This window comes from Equus asinus, chromosome 7, assembly GCF_041296235.1.
Source record: "Equus asinus isolate D_3611 breed Donkey chromosome 7, EquAss-T2T_v2, whole genome shotgun sequence".
Taxonomy (NCBI): Eukaryota; Metazoa; Chordata; class Mammalia; order Perissodactyla; family Equidae; genus Equus; species Equus asinus.
The window spans coordinates 15,338,650-15,356,497 of NC_091796.1; the positions used below are offsets into that span (position 1 = coordinate 15,338,650).

At 36.3% G+C, this 17,848-nt stretch overlaps 1 protein-coding gene across 15 annotated transcripts in view; it reads right to left on the reverse strand.

Moving 5' to 3' along the window:
• Positions 1-9,433: 9,433 nt before the first annotated feature.
• Positions 9,434-17,848, reverse strand: part of RELCH (RAB11 binding and LisH domain, coiled-coil and HEAT repeat containing) — a 121,474-nt gene continuing 113,059 nt past the window's right edge. For all 15 annotated transcript variants that reach the window (XR_011504379.1, XR_011504378.1, XM_070512914.1 and 12 more), the window contains one exon: positions 9,434-11,139. Coding sequence is in view for 13 of the 15 variants with exons in the window: in XM_070512914.1 (XP_070369015.1) it covers positions 11,019-11,139 (121 nt within the window). In the remaining 2 variants the exon portion in view is untranslated. The remainder of the gene's footprint in view (positions 11,140-17,848) is intronic.

Consider the following 17,848-nt stretch of genomic DNA (forward strand, 5'->3'; position numbering starts at 1 on the left):
AAATAGAAAACAGTAACAAATATGGTAGTTATTAATCCAAGTATAGCATTAATCACTTTGAACATCAATGGTACAAATGTACTAATTAAAAGAAATTGTCAGAGTGTATCAAAAAACAAGACCCAACTATATGGTATCTACAGAAAACTCACTTTAAACATAAAGACACATATAGATTAAAAGTAAATAGATGGAGAAAGATCTATCATGCTAACACTAATCAAAAGAAAGCAAGAGTAGTTATATTAATTTCAGACAGAACAGACTTCAGACAAATGAAAGTTATTAGGGATAAGGAGGAGCAGTACATAATGATAAAGGAGTCAATTCCCCAAGGAGACATAACAATCCTTAACGTGTATATGCCTAACAATAGAGCATCAATATATACAAGGCAAAAACTGATAGAAATGCAAGGAGAAATAGATGAATCCACTATTATAGTTGGAGACTTCAACACCTCTCTCTCAAAATGGACAATCCAGCAGGCATAAAATCAGTAAGGACACAGTTGAACTCAACACCACCATCAATTAACTGGATATAATTGATATCTGTAGGCTACTTCATCCAACAGCAGCAGAAATCACATTCTTCTCAAACTCACAGAGAACACTTACCAAGATAGACCACATTCTGGGCCATGAAACACATCTTAGAAAATTTAAAAGAATAGAAGTTAGACAATGTCTGTTCTTTTTTTTTTTTTAGATTTTTAATTTTTTTTCCTTTTTCTCCCCAAAGCCCCCAGGTACATAGTTGTATATTCTTCGTTGTGGGTCCTTCTAGTTGTGGCATGTGGGACGCTGCCTCAGCGTGGTTTGATGAGCGGTGCCATGTCTGCGCCCAGGATTCAAACCAACAAAACACTGGGCCGCCTGCAGCGGAGCATGCGAACTTAACCACTCAGCCATGGGGCCAGCCCCAAGACAATGTCTGTTCTCAGACCACAATGGAATTAAACTAGAAATCAATAATAGAAAGGTAACTGGAAAATCCCAAAATACATGGAGATTAAATAACTTCTAAATAATACATGGGCCAAAGAAGAAATCTCAAGAGAAATTAAAAAATACTTTGAACTAATGAAAATGAAAACACAACTCATCAAAATTTGTGGGATGCAGCATAAGCAGTACTTAGTGGGCAATTTATAGCACTGAACACATGTATTAGAAAAGAAGAAAGATCTAAAATCAGTCATCTAATCTTCCATCTTAGGATATTAGAAAAAGCAAATTAAATCCAAAGTAAGCAGGAAAAAAGAAACAATAAGATTAGAGCAGAAATCAATGACATTGAAAACAGGAAACCAATAGAGATAACAATCAAAACCAAAAGATGGTTCTTTGAAAAAAATCAATAGAACCAATAAGCCTCTAGCCAGGCTAACTAAGAAAGAGAGAAACACAAATTACTAATATCAGAAATGAAAGAGGAGACATCTCTACAGATCTCATGGACATCTCTATGCCAAATTTGATAACCTAGATGAAACGGACCAATCCCGTGAAAGACACAATCTGTCAAAACTTACAGAAGATATAGACAATCTGAATAGGCCTAGATCTATTAAAGCAATTGAATCAATACTTAATAACCTTCCAAAACAGAAAGCACTAGGCCCAGATGGGTTCACTGGTGAATTCTTACCAAACATTTAAGGAAGATATCATACCAATTCTCCACAATGTTTCAGAATACAGAAAGAGAGGGAATACTTCCTCATTCTATGGGGCCAGTGTTACCCTAATACCAAAACCAGACAAAGACATCACAAGAAAAATACAGACCAATATCTCTCATGAACATAGATGCAAAAATCCTCAACAAACTATTAGCAAATGGAATCCAACAATGTATAAAAAGAATTATACACCACAACCAACTGGGATTCATTCTAGGTCTGTGGGGCTAGTTTCAATTTTTCAACTGAAAATCAATTAACGTAATCCATCCCATTAACAGGCTAAAGAAGAAAAACACAATCATATCAACAGATGGAGAAAAAGCATTTGACAAAATCCAACACCCATTCATGATTAAAACTCTGAGGAACAGCCTCAACTTTGTAAAGAATATCTACAAAAACTCTACAGCTAACATCATACTTACTGGTGAGAAACTTGAAGCTTTCCCACTAAGATCAGGAACACTTTGATTTGCAGAGAAAACAGGTGCCCAATGGACCCTATCCTTTTAGTTTAGAGGAACTACCCACCTTCTCAGAGATTATCAGTCTAATGCCATCATCACAAACCTGCTTATCTCACTCACCAGAAACCCAAGGTTTTTCCAACCTGAGCTCTTACCTCTGAGCTACCCTGAATGTTCCTTAAAGTAACAATACTCTTAATACTCTCTCCAACCCTTCCCCACCACTGACTGGGCCCATGGGAACTCATGGTCTGTTTTCAGATGTCTCATCTACACCCTCAAACTTCTCTGAAAGCCCTCTTCTTCATCTTATACTAATTGAATCCTGGCTACTCCTAAGACATCATCTTCCCTGCTATGCTTGTTTTTTTTTTTTTCCTGCTATGCTTTTAAGTGGAGCTTTTCATTTTCGTTCCCACAAACCTCTGTACCTTACAGCCTGGAGATAGAACATGTATCTTATTTGCTTTTCATTTCTACTCCCAAAGGAAGTATCTTTCCGGTTCACTTACTTTGAATATTCTCACTAAAACCTACTTTTGACTTTATTGAGACCCATCTCTCAGACTGTTTATTTCCTCCCTTACTCTGATATCTCATTTTTTCCCTTTCTCCAGTTTAGAGTCTATGGTCCATCACTATAATCATTTCTTTGCAAGCAGCTTTAATATCCTTGTCTTTTCTCCTCCTTTTATGCATCTGGAAAAACCCAGACCTGGTTATACTTTATTCTGTGTATACTTCACATGTGCGCCTGAATGACCCCATCTGGAGAAAAAAAAATACAATTGTGTTAACTGGCTCTCTTTAAATTCATAATTACCGTTCTCAAATGGGCTTTCAAAATTGCTTGGCAATTCTACCATTCCCTCAATAATTCACTCTGCCACTCTTGAAGACAACCATTCCTACCTTCTTTCTCCTCAAACCTCCAATACTTCTCACATGCCAGCCAAGCTAATGTCTTTGCTTCATACTTCACTGAAAAAACAGAAGGAATTAAATGGAAACCCCCAAATCTTCCCACCACTGAATCGACCAAATCACCTCCAAGTTTGTCTGTTCTCTGCTTTCTCTCCTATTACAACGGAGGCCAGTCTCTGCATTTGTGCTCTGAATCTCAGTCTTCTCTTCTCAGTGATTTCACTCTCACAGTTATTGCCTGTTAACGCTCCTGCATCATCACCTTCTCTCACTTTCCTGGTGTATTATCAGCAGCATATGAACATGATCTAATTTCTCCCATTATAAAACAAAACGGTCCTTTGGCCTCATGTTGCTTTCTAGCTACCAGCACTTCTGCTCCCCGTCATGGCAAAATTTCTTGAAAGACTTGTCATTTCTAGTCATTGTCTCTCTTTAACCGGCGCCAATCAGGTTTCTATTTCTACCAATCCACTGAAACTACTATTGAAGTCATTAATGAACTTAATCTTCCAATGAGTTTCAGTTCCATCCTCATCCTGACTGAGTAGTAACTGACCCTCCTTGGAATGCTCTTCTATTTGCTTCCATGGTGCTACACTCTCTTGGTTTCCCTCCTACCTCTTTGTACACTCCTGATCCTTGCAGTAGTTCCTCTTACTTTGCTGAATTTCAAAATACGGGAGTGTCCCAGGGTTCAGAGTTGGATCCTCTTCAAGTTACTCTCTCCCCAGATCATCTCATTTAGTTCCATGCCTTCATCTAAATATTGATGACTCTATCATCTATATTTCTCAATCCTGACCTCTCCTAAGATCCAGACTTGGATAACTAACTTCTTACTTGACATTTACACAGGCAACACTCAGATATTTCAGATTTCACACATCTAAAACAAAATTGTAGATTAACTCCCCAAACTTGTTCTTTACCTCACTTCCTCACTATTGTCACCACTCATCATTTAGTCTAGACAGAAATCTCAGTGATATTTTGTTTTTCTCTTTCCCTTACTCTTCATACGCAACCTGTCATGCCAATTCTTCTTCCAAAATCTATCTCAGATCTGCCCCTTTCCCTCCATTTTTGTCCAAGCCGTGATCATCTCTTGCTTGAATTACTGCATTAGCTTTGCCTTCAGCCTCTACTCATGCCCTTCTCTAAAGCACTGTTACCAAGGAGAAGTTTATCTAACCATAATGTAAATTAGATCAAGTCATTCTGCTTCCCTTTGTAATTTCTAACCATAGTGTACAAGGCTCTATATGATCTGGCTATACCCCCCTCCAAGTTCATCTCTGGATACTGTTTCATTCATTATGCTCCAGCCATATTGGTCTTTTTTTCCAGTTCCTTGAACATGGCACTGTTTCTCAAGTTTTCTGCACATACTGCTCTTTTTTCTTTTCCTATTTTCACATGGTTAAAGCCTATTCATCCTAGTTTTCAGGTAAAATGTCACCTTAGAGAGGCCTCCAAAGTAAACCATAAAGATAATCACTATAACTAAAGTAAGTCCTCCTCAGCCCTTCCCTCTCAAGCTGTTTGTTTCCTTGCCTGGCTGCAAGCTCTCTACGTTGGTCTTCTTCAGCACATCCTCATGCCTAGCGTAAAACAGGTACTCCATCAATAATACAGCCTTTGAATGGTGAATGACTTTGTAATCTTTAGAAAGGGATGGCTGCATCACATTTACAAATTGCTTGGAAAGCTTGCTGAGTTTTGTTGAGAAGGGGGACTGCCCAGGGAGCCAGAGACATGAATACAAGCTCTGTGAAGCTTTTTAGGCCATAGACACATGGCACAACTCTTTATTTGCACTTTTATTTAGTCCATATTTTCTACCTTGGAAATAAATAAGGACATTATGAGACACAGTCAGATACGTTGCTGAGATCAAGATGCACAAGACTACACAATTCTCCTGATCAACATATAATGGCTCCATGAAAAGGACATTAGGGTAGTTTGGCACGTAGTCTCAGTAAACTCATACTGTTTTGAAGGACTTCTAATTATCTTCATAAACTATCCTTTTAATCTAACCAGCAAACTTGCATGGAATTCTTATCAAGCTCAACAATTCATTAATTCATTAAATCAATGTTTTTTGGGTACCTATCATATACCAGGGATTTTTCAAGTACTGGAGAGACACTGTTTGAAAAGGATAGACAACATTATCTCATGGAGCTGAGTCTAGTGAGAGAAAAACAATTAAGAACAAGAAAATGAGGGGCTTGCCCTGTGGCCTACTGGTTGGGTTCAGTGTGCTCTGCTTCAGTGGCCTGGGTTTGGTTCCCAGGTGTGGACCTACACCATCTGTCAGCAGCCATGCTGTGGTGGTGACTCACATATAAATAGAGGAAGACTGGCACAGATGTTAGCTCAGGATGAATTTTCCTCAGTAAAAAAAAAAAAAGGAGCAAGAAAATGAGTACTTCTGAGGTAATCATGAAAAAGAAAAACCAGGGGCTGGCCCGGTGGTGCAGTGGTTAATTTTGCACATTCTGCTTTGGTGGCCCAGGGTTCACCAGTTCAGATCCCGGGTGTGGACCTACGCACTGCTTGTCAAGCCATGCTATGGCAGATGTCCCACATATAAAATAGAGGAAGATGGGCACGGATGTTAGCTCAGGGCCAGTCTTCCTCAGCAAAAAGAGGAGGATTGGCAGCAGATGTTAGCTCAGGGCTAATCTTCCTCAATAAAAAAAAAAAAAAAAAGAAAAACCAGGGTGCTCTGAAGGAGTTACAGGGGTTCCTTTGCATTGGGTGGTCAGAAAAGGCCAACTTGAAGAGGTTTTATATAATGGAGAACTAGATAGTCCATATTTTATAAAATGTACTGGCTTCTCATGTTTGAAAATCAGGACATTTATCCATTTCTAGTCTTTCATCAATTCTCCATGATTTCTTGAGGATGATTATGTTAAGTATTTTAGTAGTATGACAGAGAAAACAAAATGGTCTCCAAATTTAATTTTACCTCCTAAGATCTGAAGACTTTTGTAGCTTCAGCAAGAAACCTAGATTCTAACTTTTTTTTATTGGTCAATGGTTAATTTAAAAGTTTCTTTCTCTTAGATAACACCAGGAACCAATTATTTTCAAGAAATCCCAGTTCTTAGTTTTCTCCCATTAGTATGAAAAGTTTCATTACAAGGAGCTTGGAAGTTCAAACTAAGTATCAAAATAAGCTAGTTTCTATAAGAATCAAATGTATACTAACATACATGAGTGGAGTTGCAAAGGGTAAAATACTTTTCAAAACCTAAATAAATTATGTAATGGAAAATTAACTTATCAAACTAATTTACTTAGGTCTTAAAATTTTTTTTTAATTACAAGTTTTAGTAAATAAAAAGTAAAATCAACTTACTAGTCTTTTCTAGGCTGGAAACCCTAGGAGTGGTTAAAGTAGGTAAAAGTAACAATTGAAAGTAGTTTCTGCATTCTACTACAATTTCAGGTAAATCATGCCTGGCATGGCAACCTATTCACTTACTAGAAAACAAAAGTATGGGGGAGGGGGTTATCTATGCTTTATTCAGTGATTTAAAAATTTAAATTCCGCTTTGAACTTTCATAATACTTTCTAAGTGCTAAAGCATTTTCATGTTTACTATTATGTAATTTTCATAAAGTCCTGTAAGGAACGGAGAGCGTGTTATTATTTCTATGCTCTTTGATGTTAAAAGAATTTGTTAGAAAGGTGACTATGTTTATAAAATACACATAAAAAATAAATTAGGAAATGATTTACATTATGAAAGTATTCACTATAGGTTCATTATTTAATACATGACAGGAAAGCTTATGAACAGGGAAAGCTAAAAATTCGAAGAACTGTCAAGTAATTGTCAGAAATGAAGGTAAAGCATCTATGAAATCATAAAGTCAATGAGAAATTATTACATTATTCAGCAATGTATATTTTATATAGAGATATTTATAGTATTTTTAGCTTTGAAAATGCATATCTACAAATATCTAAGGTTGCAAATACCAACAGTTCAAGAAAAGGTTACTTTTCCAGTAAGACAGTAGTTTTGTTTACTTTTAAAAGGCAGATTGCTGTCAACAAATGACAACCTTAAAAAAAATCACTGACAAAGAATTTAATACCTGTAACACAACACAAAATGCCAGTTTATAGACAACATAAATGTTACTACATTCAAGTCCCTCAAGAAATCTATACATACAATGATCTAATTGCAAAAAGGTAATAGATTAGTCTTTAATGGAATAAAAGGAATTAAAATGCTCTAGACAGAATTTTCCAGGTATTATTGAAGACTCCTTAGAGAAAACAAATAATTTATATTCCTCACCACACTACACTGAAGGAATTATTTATATGTTGTCAAAAACACATAATAAAGTTTTCTCCATTGTGTTAAGTTTACATGAACTGTTGTGTACTTTCTGATCGGTATGCCTTGTAATGAATAGGAATGTTTATTCAAGATTTTTCTTAAACACACAAACAAAGTAAACCATAAAGAAGGCAATGAAAACAATGCTTCCTGTAGTCAGTCCTGCAGGGAAAATACGAATAAGACGCGCCCCTCTCGAGACTGTGACTAGAGCGCTGATTCCACAGATGAAAGGCCCAAAGAACACCCTTAAGTAGTCTGAAAAGTTTAAAATCCAATTATTTTGCCAATATGCAGAAATCTACCAGATCCACTTATTATTTTTGATTAGTAGCTTATGTCTTTAATCTCTTATTTTTTAAACGTCCTGAAATAAAATAGTAACAAAAACAAGCATACTGCAAAGTTACATCAGACCTTTCAAACACGTCTACTCATATGAAAGGCTAAATTTATTTCAGTTTGCTTATAAGAGAATGAACATCCAACACAGAGTTGGAATTTTGCTACCTGGCCAATCTGGACAATTTACTATAATTGCTAATTACAAAGCTCTTTAGATATACATTTCTTACACAAAAGTTAAGAAATTGGTAACCAGCACAAAATGTTAACTGGAGTTAGCTCTTGTAGTTCAAAGATCAACAAAGTGGTAGCTAGAGAAAGTTACTTTCTTAAAGTTCAAATAATGATCTAAAATAGGTTATTTTAAAAATTCAGGTCATGAAAAGACAACTCAATTCATATTGATTTCACCTCCCCAAACTTTATGAGAGACTGTTCATTTGAACTAATTTTTTCTGTAAAAGAAAGAAATTTGATAGCACCTTGAATTGAGATCCCATTAAAATTACTTAAGTTACTCACAATTTCATTCAGGTTGTAAGTCAACTTGATGTTTAGCAAAGTAACCTTTCCAAAGGGGTGCTGATGCCAACAAATGAAGGTCAAGGGCACCTGTGTACAGAGATCAATAGTGCTACCATTCAAGCATTGTTCTTGCAATAATTCAGCAAAATTGGTAACTATGACACTTCTGGATTTCAGAAAAATTTTAATCTCTGGTTTGCTTAGAAACACAAGAATAATTTCAAATTAGCTTTTCATTACTTTGCAAACTTAGCTTTTAATTAAGTTGAATACTGACACTTGTACAATCTTTACTTCTGTTTAAAGAGTGAGTATGGAAGTTTTATGGCTTGTTTTGGAAGAACACAGTCTCAGTGATTAGTGTCTGCCTTGTCTTTAAAGATTCTATATTTTACCATAAAAATCAACGTCAAAGTAAATATGAAGTCTTACTGACATCAAGATATTTAACAGTATAACAAGGGAAATTCACTTGAAAATATTGTGTATCTTTTTAGCTGTTGCCTTTTAAAAAACTATTAGCATTTAGATAAGTGGATTCACAAATTAATAAAAATTATCACAAAAAAATACATTATATTCATTCACCTGGTAACAAACATACTTATTCTACTGTAGTTCACAGCAAATGACAGTTGTTTTTTTTTTTTTTAAAGATTTTATTTTTTTCCTTTTTCTCCCCAACGCCCCCCGGTACATAGTTGTGTATTCTTTGTTGTGGGTTCTTCTAGTTGTGGCATGTGGGACACTGCCTCAGCGTGGTCTGATGAGCAGTGCCATGTCCGCGCCCAGGATTCGAACCAAGGAAACACTGGGCTGCCTGCAGCGGAGCGCGCGAACTTAACCACTCGGCCACGGGGCCAGCCCCAGCAAATGAGAGTTTTAAACATTTTTCTTTATATCATCTCTGTAATGTATTAATTTTATAGCAAAAAATCTTTTTTTAGTAAAAGTAAACAAAAATTGGTAATTTATATACAGTCCTAAAATAAGATATTCGTACATTTTAATGCATATATGCATTCTCATTTCCTTTTGCTTGGATATAGGATAGTGTTTCAAAATTAAAATAAATACACATAGCCAAAACCAAAACCAAAACAAGTATGCAAAAACATTTTATTTATAATAGATCAACATTTTTGACATGAAAGGTAGCCACTTTCAGTTTCTCAGGAATGCCTAGAATCCAACAGTTTTCAGAAATACTAGTTGGTTAACAATTACTTCACTGTAGGTAAAAGAAATAATTTCAGAATGAACTTTTTAAATGGCTTTGTCTATGGCAACTTATTTTATAAGCCGGAATGTGTGATAAGCTAACTTTCTCAGGAAGTGAATGTAATCCAACTATGATCCAAGTGTATTAAACCAGCTTATGCAACAAACATGGGAATCACCTATGTGCATCAACTGTGCTCAAACAAGAATTCTCTTTATCAAAATAGTCATTTTTCAAAAAGGCCTCACATTAACCCCTTAAACCAATCACCCCCTTCTATGTCCAGTACCCACTCTTTTCTACTTCAAGTTGCATTACTTTATAGACACTTGTCAAACTCCAGTGGAACTGTACACTGACTTAAGACTCTATGTAATATATATCAAACACAAGAATAGTCACTGACTTTAAGGGACAAGGTGATAACTAACCAATAATAATTTAGCCAGTGTCATTTTTAGTTCAGAGGGAAAAAAACAGCCCCCAAAAGTCCTTAACTTTTCTGTACTTCTTTGTAACACACAAAATGAAAAGATAATTTCTGAAATTAAAATCATTAGAAAATATCTTAAATAAAATGTTTCATGTAAATAAGTGTTAAATTTCAGATTCAAACCACATTTTCTTCTGTATTTCAATTTGGGAAAATACTTTGCAATTACCAGCTCTTTTTACTTACATTTATTTTTGAGTATTTAAATCTACTACATGCCAGTTTGCAAAATTCACCTTGGTTACCACTCCCCATGCTTATGCGCTGTCTTTCCTCAGGTGCATCCATTACACGCATGTAAGTGCCGGGGAGGTTTAAATAGCACTTAAAGAATACGCATGAGAGCTAGGAAATGCTGAAAGTTTCTTATTATCTACTTACTGTAGGATTTGTAATTCAAATTCATCACAGTATTATAAATACTGTGTGAATGGAATGCACACAGTTCCTACAGACACACAAACTGAAGTCCAAAAGGCACAGAGTAATGCTGGTGGCTCTTTCTAGTCAGTTAAGAAACAATAAAAAGTCTGCATTATTCTTTCATAATTTAAATACTTAAGTAATCTCCACTTTTATTACTTTATAACAATGACTTCAAATTTACATTATTTTAAGTACCATTGTAATAGCTTAGTGTATCATACAGATATTTGCTAATATCCCATCCAAAATTAAAAAAAAAACTCTTCACTATATATATATATATAAAAAAAATTATTCTGAAAGACAAGAACATAGAAGAAGGACTCGTACAGACTATCAAGTCAGTTTTCTATCACCACAGTTATAACTCCCAAATTAACAGATATACAGCAATAATCAAAAGCAGTGCAAATATCTTTGGAGGTTAGGATAAAATTATAATGCAAGAACATAAAACAAGGAAATAAAAAAGGCAAGTACTTCAAGTACAAGGAACAAATCTGCTTGAGGTCCATCTTAGTGTTTACTGGGGGCTTGCTTCTTGCTTTTACTTCTTTCTCTGAAACACATTGGCCAACATGGCACCTGATGTTGTCAACTGGCCCATTTTGTTCAAAAACTTGGTCTTTGTATCTTCACTCACTAAGCTTGCAGCAATTGACATAGAGCTATGAAAGAAATTTTAAAATTCATGTAAAGCAATTAAAAAACTAATCCATTTTTTCATTTCTTTAGTAGTATATCATTAATAAATACATTCTGAACTGGTATCACAAAAGGGAAATTAATAATTATGGAGTGGAGTTTTTATGTACCATAATAGGTTGGGAGCTTTTCATGTTCACGGCTTCTATTAAAGCAAGCAGTATGGTGCAATGGTTAGGAGCAAGTCTGGAATGAGAGTGAATCTTGGTTCTGTCATTTACCAGCTATGTGACCCTGGGCAAGTTATTTAATCTCCTCTGTAAAATGCAGAGAATCCTAATATCTACCTCATTGGGCTATGAAGGATTATATGAGTGTAAAGTGCTTGTTGGCAGTGCTAGGCATGTAATAGTATGCCGTAAATGTTAGTTATTTTTCATATTATCAGCATCATTTCATTTAATTCTTACAGCAACCCTGGGAGACAGATATATCCCTATATTCACAAATGAGTAAATTAAATCACAGTGAGGTCTTGTACTGTGCTGATAATAATCCTATGACATGTTACTTTTTTTTTAAGGGGTGGGGGAGAAACATGTCCTCAACTGCCAGTTGCATTAGTCTCAATCAATAACGTCAAATCCATTTCTTCTTTCTTGTTTCTCCAAACTTCTGTGTAGGAAGTAAACACAATCTAAATGACTACTAAAGATTGCTGATTTATCAAACTACCAAACAGAGTACTGATCAAGTTCAATTTTTCAGTGATTCAATAATTATGCTGCAATGGACTCAGGAACCCAGTTTACTGGGCTTGTGGCTTTGGCCAAGATGCTTTAGATAACTCTGACTTAGTTTCCTCACCCGTAAAACAAAGACTGCAATTACTACTGCAAAACATCCTGAGGTCTAAGTAAGACAGAACAGGAGTTCAACAGATGTCTGCTGAATCTACGCAAGAAGTATGTGCTGCCACCAAGGACTTGTGGTTCTGTGTGGTCTTTAAAGATGTACACCGTGGATCACTCAGGTAAACACCTGACCACGACTCCCATTTTGAAAATCTCTTCTTCCCGTAGCTCTGCTGCCAGGACACTGACCAGGTCTGTTCCCTCATGTCTTTGACTACTCCTTTCCTGCTGCTTTTTCTCTTCCCACAAAGCAATCCTTCATAAGGTTCAGCATTTGGCTCTTGGTTCTTCAACTACAAACTTACTCTTGAAGTTTCAAATTTCATCTCCAGAAGGACAACTCTAAAATATTTACTGAATCACAACCCAAGGACAACTCTAAAATATTTATTGAATTACAACCCTTTCCCTGAGGGCCAGTCCTATATTACTATTGTTTGCCAGACAAAGCCAATGTTTCCAGCTTTTTTTACATCCTAACTTTAGAAATAACTCCCCATTTTTATTTCCTTATCTGCCATTGATTCCACTATTTTCTTCTCTTTCCAGCAGTGACTATAACGGCTCTCTTTCTATTTCAAACCAATCATCAAATCCTGTGACTTCATTCTACGAAACATCTCCTCTATTGTGTACTTATATCTCCCCTGTCAATACTTTAGAGCTGAATTATTCCAACAGTCTTGGATCTGGTCTCCTTGAATGATCAGATTCACCTCTGAAATAATCACTTCTTTATAACACATCCCTTCTCAAAAATCTTCAATGGCTATTTACTACCTATAAGATAAAATGTGCCTGGCATTCAAGAAAGACAGCAATCTAACTCTTGTTTTGTTTTGTTTTTTAAACCCACCATCACTGCACAACTTCTAAACCCCCTTGAGTCAGGTTTGGCTAGTCTAATTGTTCTAACCACTCTCAAGTTAAATCTCTTTCCCTCTGATGTCTAGCCATCTTGCAAATCTCAGTTCAAGTCCTATCTTTTCTATGATGATTTTCCTTAACACTCTAGGTTTACAGTGCTGTTCTCTTTCTGTAGAAAACAGTGTTAAGTCAAAAGATAAGTATGATTTTAGTTTGCATCTAGAAAACAGGATACATGGGTCAGATAATACCTGAGACACTATCAAGTTTTAATGATTTTCTAAGAGGAGGGCAACAACGATGTTAAGGGGTCTGGAAACCATAAGAGGTAAAAGTGAAAGGAATGAAGAAAGTTTGGTCTGGAGAAGAGAAGATTTAGGAGACTTAACGGACACCTCCCTACATCACGTGGGAAAAATTAGATACATAATATATATCTGCACAGCTGTATATATCTGCATAGCTCCACTGATACACATCACAATCACCTGGGGAACTTCTTGAAAATATAGATGCTTCAGCCTAACCCCAGGGATTTGGATCCTTTCCATCTGAGGTAGAGGACCCAGGTATGCAGTTTACAAAGCTCTCCAGTACAGAACCATTGCATTACAGCATCTTTTTCTGAAGAGACAGTTTAGATTTTATCACTTTTACAAAGGGGTCCATAACGCTCTGACCCCTCCGCCAAAGGATGAAAAGCTGTTTTAGAGAGCAGACATTATAGGAAGGGAGATTTTAGCTCAGGATAAGAAAGGAATTTTTAAAAAAGAGAATTGTTAAAAATGAAATGGGCAGCCTTGTAAGTTAATATGTTTTCTTACTGCAAGTTTTCAAGGAAATCTCAGATCCTCCCTTTGCAACTCATATCCAATCAGTTGCCATTTCTTGTTGATTCTGAATCTGTAGAACCTCTTACTTCTGGCCTATTTTTAAAATTATTTGTGTCCTAGAATATCTCTTTCTCTCCTTATATCATTCCATGTTGCAAATTAAAGATCACTACTCCATCTCTTTGAAATTCCTATCTGATTTTTTAATACCACTCTGGTTTGTTTCCTACTTCGCAGACAAGCTCTCTCAAATGTTGCATCTTTACTGTTGGTCTAATTCCATGTCTGGGTTTCTTTTCTTCCCCATTGGAGCTCCTTTTCCAAGTGATATCATCCATCCACCCCAACTCTTACCCCAAAACTTTAATTACCACCTATATTCTAAGGGGTCCTAAATCTCAGTGACTGCCTTTAGTGCTTCTCTACCTGTACCTCAAATTTTAAATATTCCTGTTCAGAATAGTTCTTAGTCCATTTTGCTGGATTGTGCCACCATTCAACCTAAGAATACTTAGATTCTGGTTCTCCTTCACTCTTAATCTGTTGCCAAGTTACCCTGAATTCACATTTTAAATATATCTTGAACCTATCTTATTCTCATACTCACTGCCATATATAGGCATTACAACATGGTGGCTAAGAGCATGATCTCAAGAACCACAATGCCTGGGTTCAAATTCTGGCTCTTCTACTTAGTAGCTAGGAGGCCTTTGATCAAGTTACCTAACCTCTGTGTCACCTGTAAAATGGGAATAGTAATAGCATCTACATTGTAGGGTTATTATGATAATTATTAGCAAATATATGAAAAATGCTGAGATTGGTACCTGGTTTTTAAGTGTTCCTTACTATAACCTGCTCCTCCATGCCCACACCTGCTTTCATCATGGGTTACTATAACAGCTTTCCAGTCTGTCCCATCTGCTTTTCTGTTGCTAGTATTCACTACAGGATGGCTTCTAAAGCAGTGGTTCTCAAAGTGTGACTCCAGGACCCATAGCATTCACATGACCTGAGAATTTGCTGCAATGCAAACTCTCAGACTCTACCCTAGACCTTCTGAATCAAAAACTCTGACGACAGCACCCAGGAATTTCCAGGTGATTCTGATGGACCCTAAAGCCCAAGAAATAAAGTTCCTAAAGGTTGGTAAACTAAGGGTTGGATGCCAAACCCAGTCTGCTGCCTGTTTCCATAAACAAAGTTTTATTGGAATATAGCTATGCCCGTTCATTTACATATTGTCAACGGCTGCTTCCCTGCATCAACAGCAGAGTCCAGTCGAGTAGCCGCAACGGAGACTATACGGTTTGTGAAGCTTAAAATATTTACTGTCTTTATAGAGAAAGTTTGCTGACTCCTGGCCATAGGATTAAGTCCAAACCTCTCACGTGGCATACAAAGGTCTTTATTAACTGGTGCCTGTCCAGCTTTAGACCCTTATCTCTAGCCTTCTCTCATTCTCCCATACTCTGTGCTCTAGCTTTACTTACACTTCCCAAACATGCTTTTCTGTAGCTTTTGTCCTTTTGCAGTGTTGCTATTTCTCCACATAATCCCTTTTCTTTCTACCTTTGCCTCTGGCTAACTGTTCACACTTGGAAGACTCCTGTATTCCTTCTTCCTTGGAAACATTTGAAGGCATTGTTTAAGTATTTATCTATATTTTTTAATAGATTCCTTTTTCCACTTCCAGCTGTAAGTTCCCCAAAAGAAGGGACTATGCCTTGCTCAAGTTCATCTTTATGAACAGCCCATGGTAGGTGCTCAGTGATTTTACTAAATGCTGAATGAATATAAGAAGGGTATCAAAATACTTATGCATTTATTTTCTGTCTGCAGATCAAGACTTTTCAAACTTTTCTGACAAAGAGCCACAGTTAGAGATACATTTTACACAATGACCCAATAGCACATCTTTATACAGATAAAAAACTAATACCCATCCTCATTACATGGGATGCACTCTCTGCTTTGTATTTGATCCTATTTCTTGGAATCTTGAACTAATTTAATGATGCATAACAGATCATGATCTGCAGTTTGAAAACCAGTGCTCTAAACCATAGGTTCTTTGGGGATGAAATTCATTTGTGCTTTATCTTTGTATTCCCCACAGCAATTAGCAGAGCATTTCACAAATAGAAATATATTCTGAATGAAATTTCATGAATTCGCATGCAGGAATTTAAAAGGAAAGAAATATCTTTGTAACTTCCTAAGATTGCTTTGGTTACATGACCTTCCCTCTTTTTTTTAAAAAAAAGAAAAACCAGAGTTCATTTTTATAATCATATTTTTCCCATGGTATTCAAATCTTTTATATTATCACTGATTTTTTAAAACTCTTATTGTAGAGAATTTCAAATAAACAGATAATATAATGAATTCCTATGTATTTATCACTGAGCTTCAACAATTATCAACTCATAGTCAATTTTATTTCATCCATACCCACCTCCTTCCCTCTCCCATATTCTGGTATGTATCTCTAAAAGATAAGTGCTATTTTTAAAAATATAAACACAGAGTCATTATCACACCAAAATAACAACTCCTTAATATCATCCATTATCTGGCCTTTGTTCAAATTTCTAATTGTTTCAAAAATGTCATTAGTGATTTATTGTTTTGTTCCTTACAGTTTGTTTCTGAGTCAGGATCCAAAGTTTCATACATTGCAATTGGTTGATATGTCTCTTAAGTCTCTTTTAATCCACAGGTTCCCCTTCTCTTTTACCTCCATAGAATTTACATGTTGAAGGAACTGAGTTATTTGTCTTATATAGGTTCCCACAGTCTGAATTTTGCTGATTGCATTTCTCCTGAGTTGTTTAACATGTTCCTCTGTGTTTCCCATAAATTTGGTAGCTGGGTCTAGATCTGGAGCTCAGATTCAGGGCATGTTTTTTGTTTGGCAAGACTGCTTCATAGGAGGAGGTGTGAGGTGTGTTCACATCATGAAGCAGATAATGTCTGCTTCTCTCTCTTTTTGGTGATGCTAACATCTGTTAAAGATCAACGCCTAGACCCACTAATTCATTAGCCCTTACAAAATGTATTATTCTAATTCTATCATTTCTTCTTCATTTGTGAGCCAGAATACCTCAGTGAAGAAAACTTTCCCCCACATGTACTACTGTTACCCAGCGATATACTTTATATAGTAAAGACAAGATAAATGTTCAATTCCCTCTCTTTATACACAGTTTCCAAAATAATGAATTGATTCACCCTCTGATGGTGACCAGTTAGGTGTTTCTTTTTCCTTGATATCATTATAAACTCATATATTTAAACATATTTGATGTAATACAACGCATTGCACTTATTATCTTGTGATGCCCAAATTATCCCTTCTTTGGCCATTACAAGCCTTTTCAAGTTGAGTCCTGAGTCCTTCTGATATATGCCTTCTTTGCCATCTGGTATGACAAGATCATAAACGTACTTAAAAAAAATTCCTTGTTTTGGAGTGTAAGGACAGGAAAGGGAGACAGTTATAACTTTGTGTATGAACTATTTCTAGTAATTAAAAATTTTTTTCATCATTAAGATTTGCAAGGCTTAATTAAGGATGTGGATTATATGTGAAGGCTTTCACATAGAATTTTTCTCAATTTCGTTCCAAAACCTTTCACATTTTCAACTAATAAGGCACCAAATAATCTTAATGTATGACAAATGGACAGAATGATTTACTTTGGTGTTAATTTTACGGTTTTGTGTTCAGAAAAGAAACCTATCAAAGTATTTTTATTGTTTTAAATTTCCTTGGCTAAAATGGTAGAAGAGCTCTTACCATTCTAGGAGGCCAAAGAAAGAGTTGTGACACATAGTAAGAGGCAAAACACTCTGTATGTGTGTGTGTGTGTGCACGTGCGCGTGTGTGTGGGGAGGCGGGTGGGGTGTTTGCGGGTGTGAAGTGTGAGTATGTGTGCGTGTGTGTGGGGAGGCGGGTGGGGTGTTTGGGGGTGTGAAGTGTGAGTATGTGTGCGTGTGTGTGGGGAGGCGGGTGGGGTGTTTGGGGGTGTGAAGTGTGAGTATGTGTGCGTGTGTGTGGGGAGGCGGGTGGGGTGTTTGGGGGTGTGAAGTGTGAGTATGTGTGCGTGTGTGTG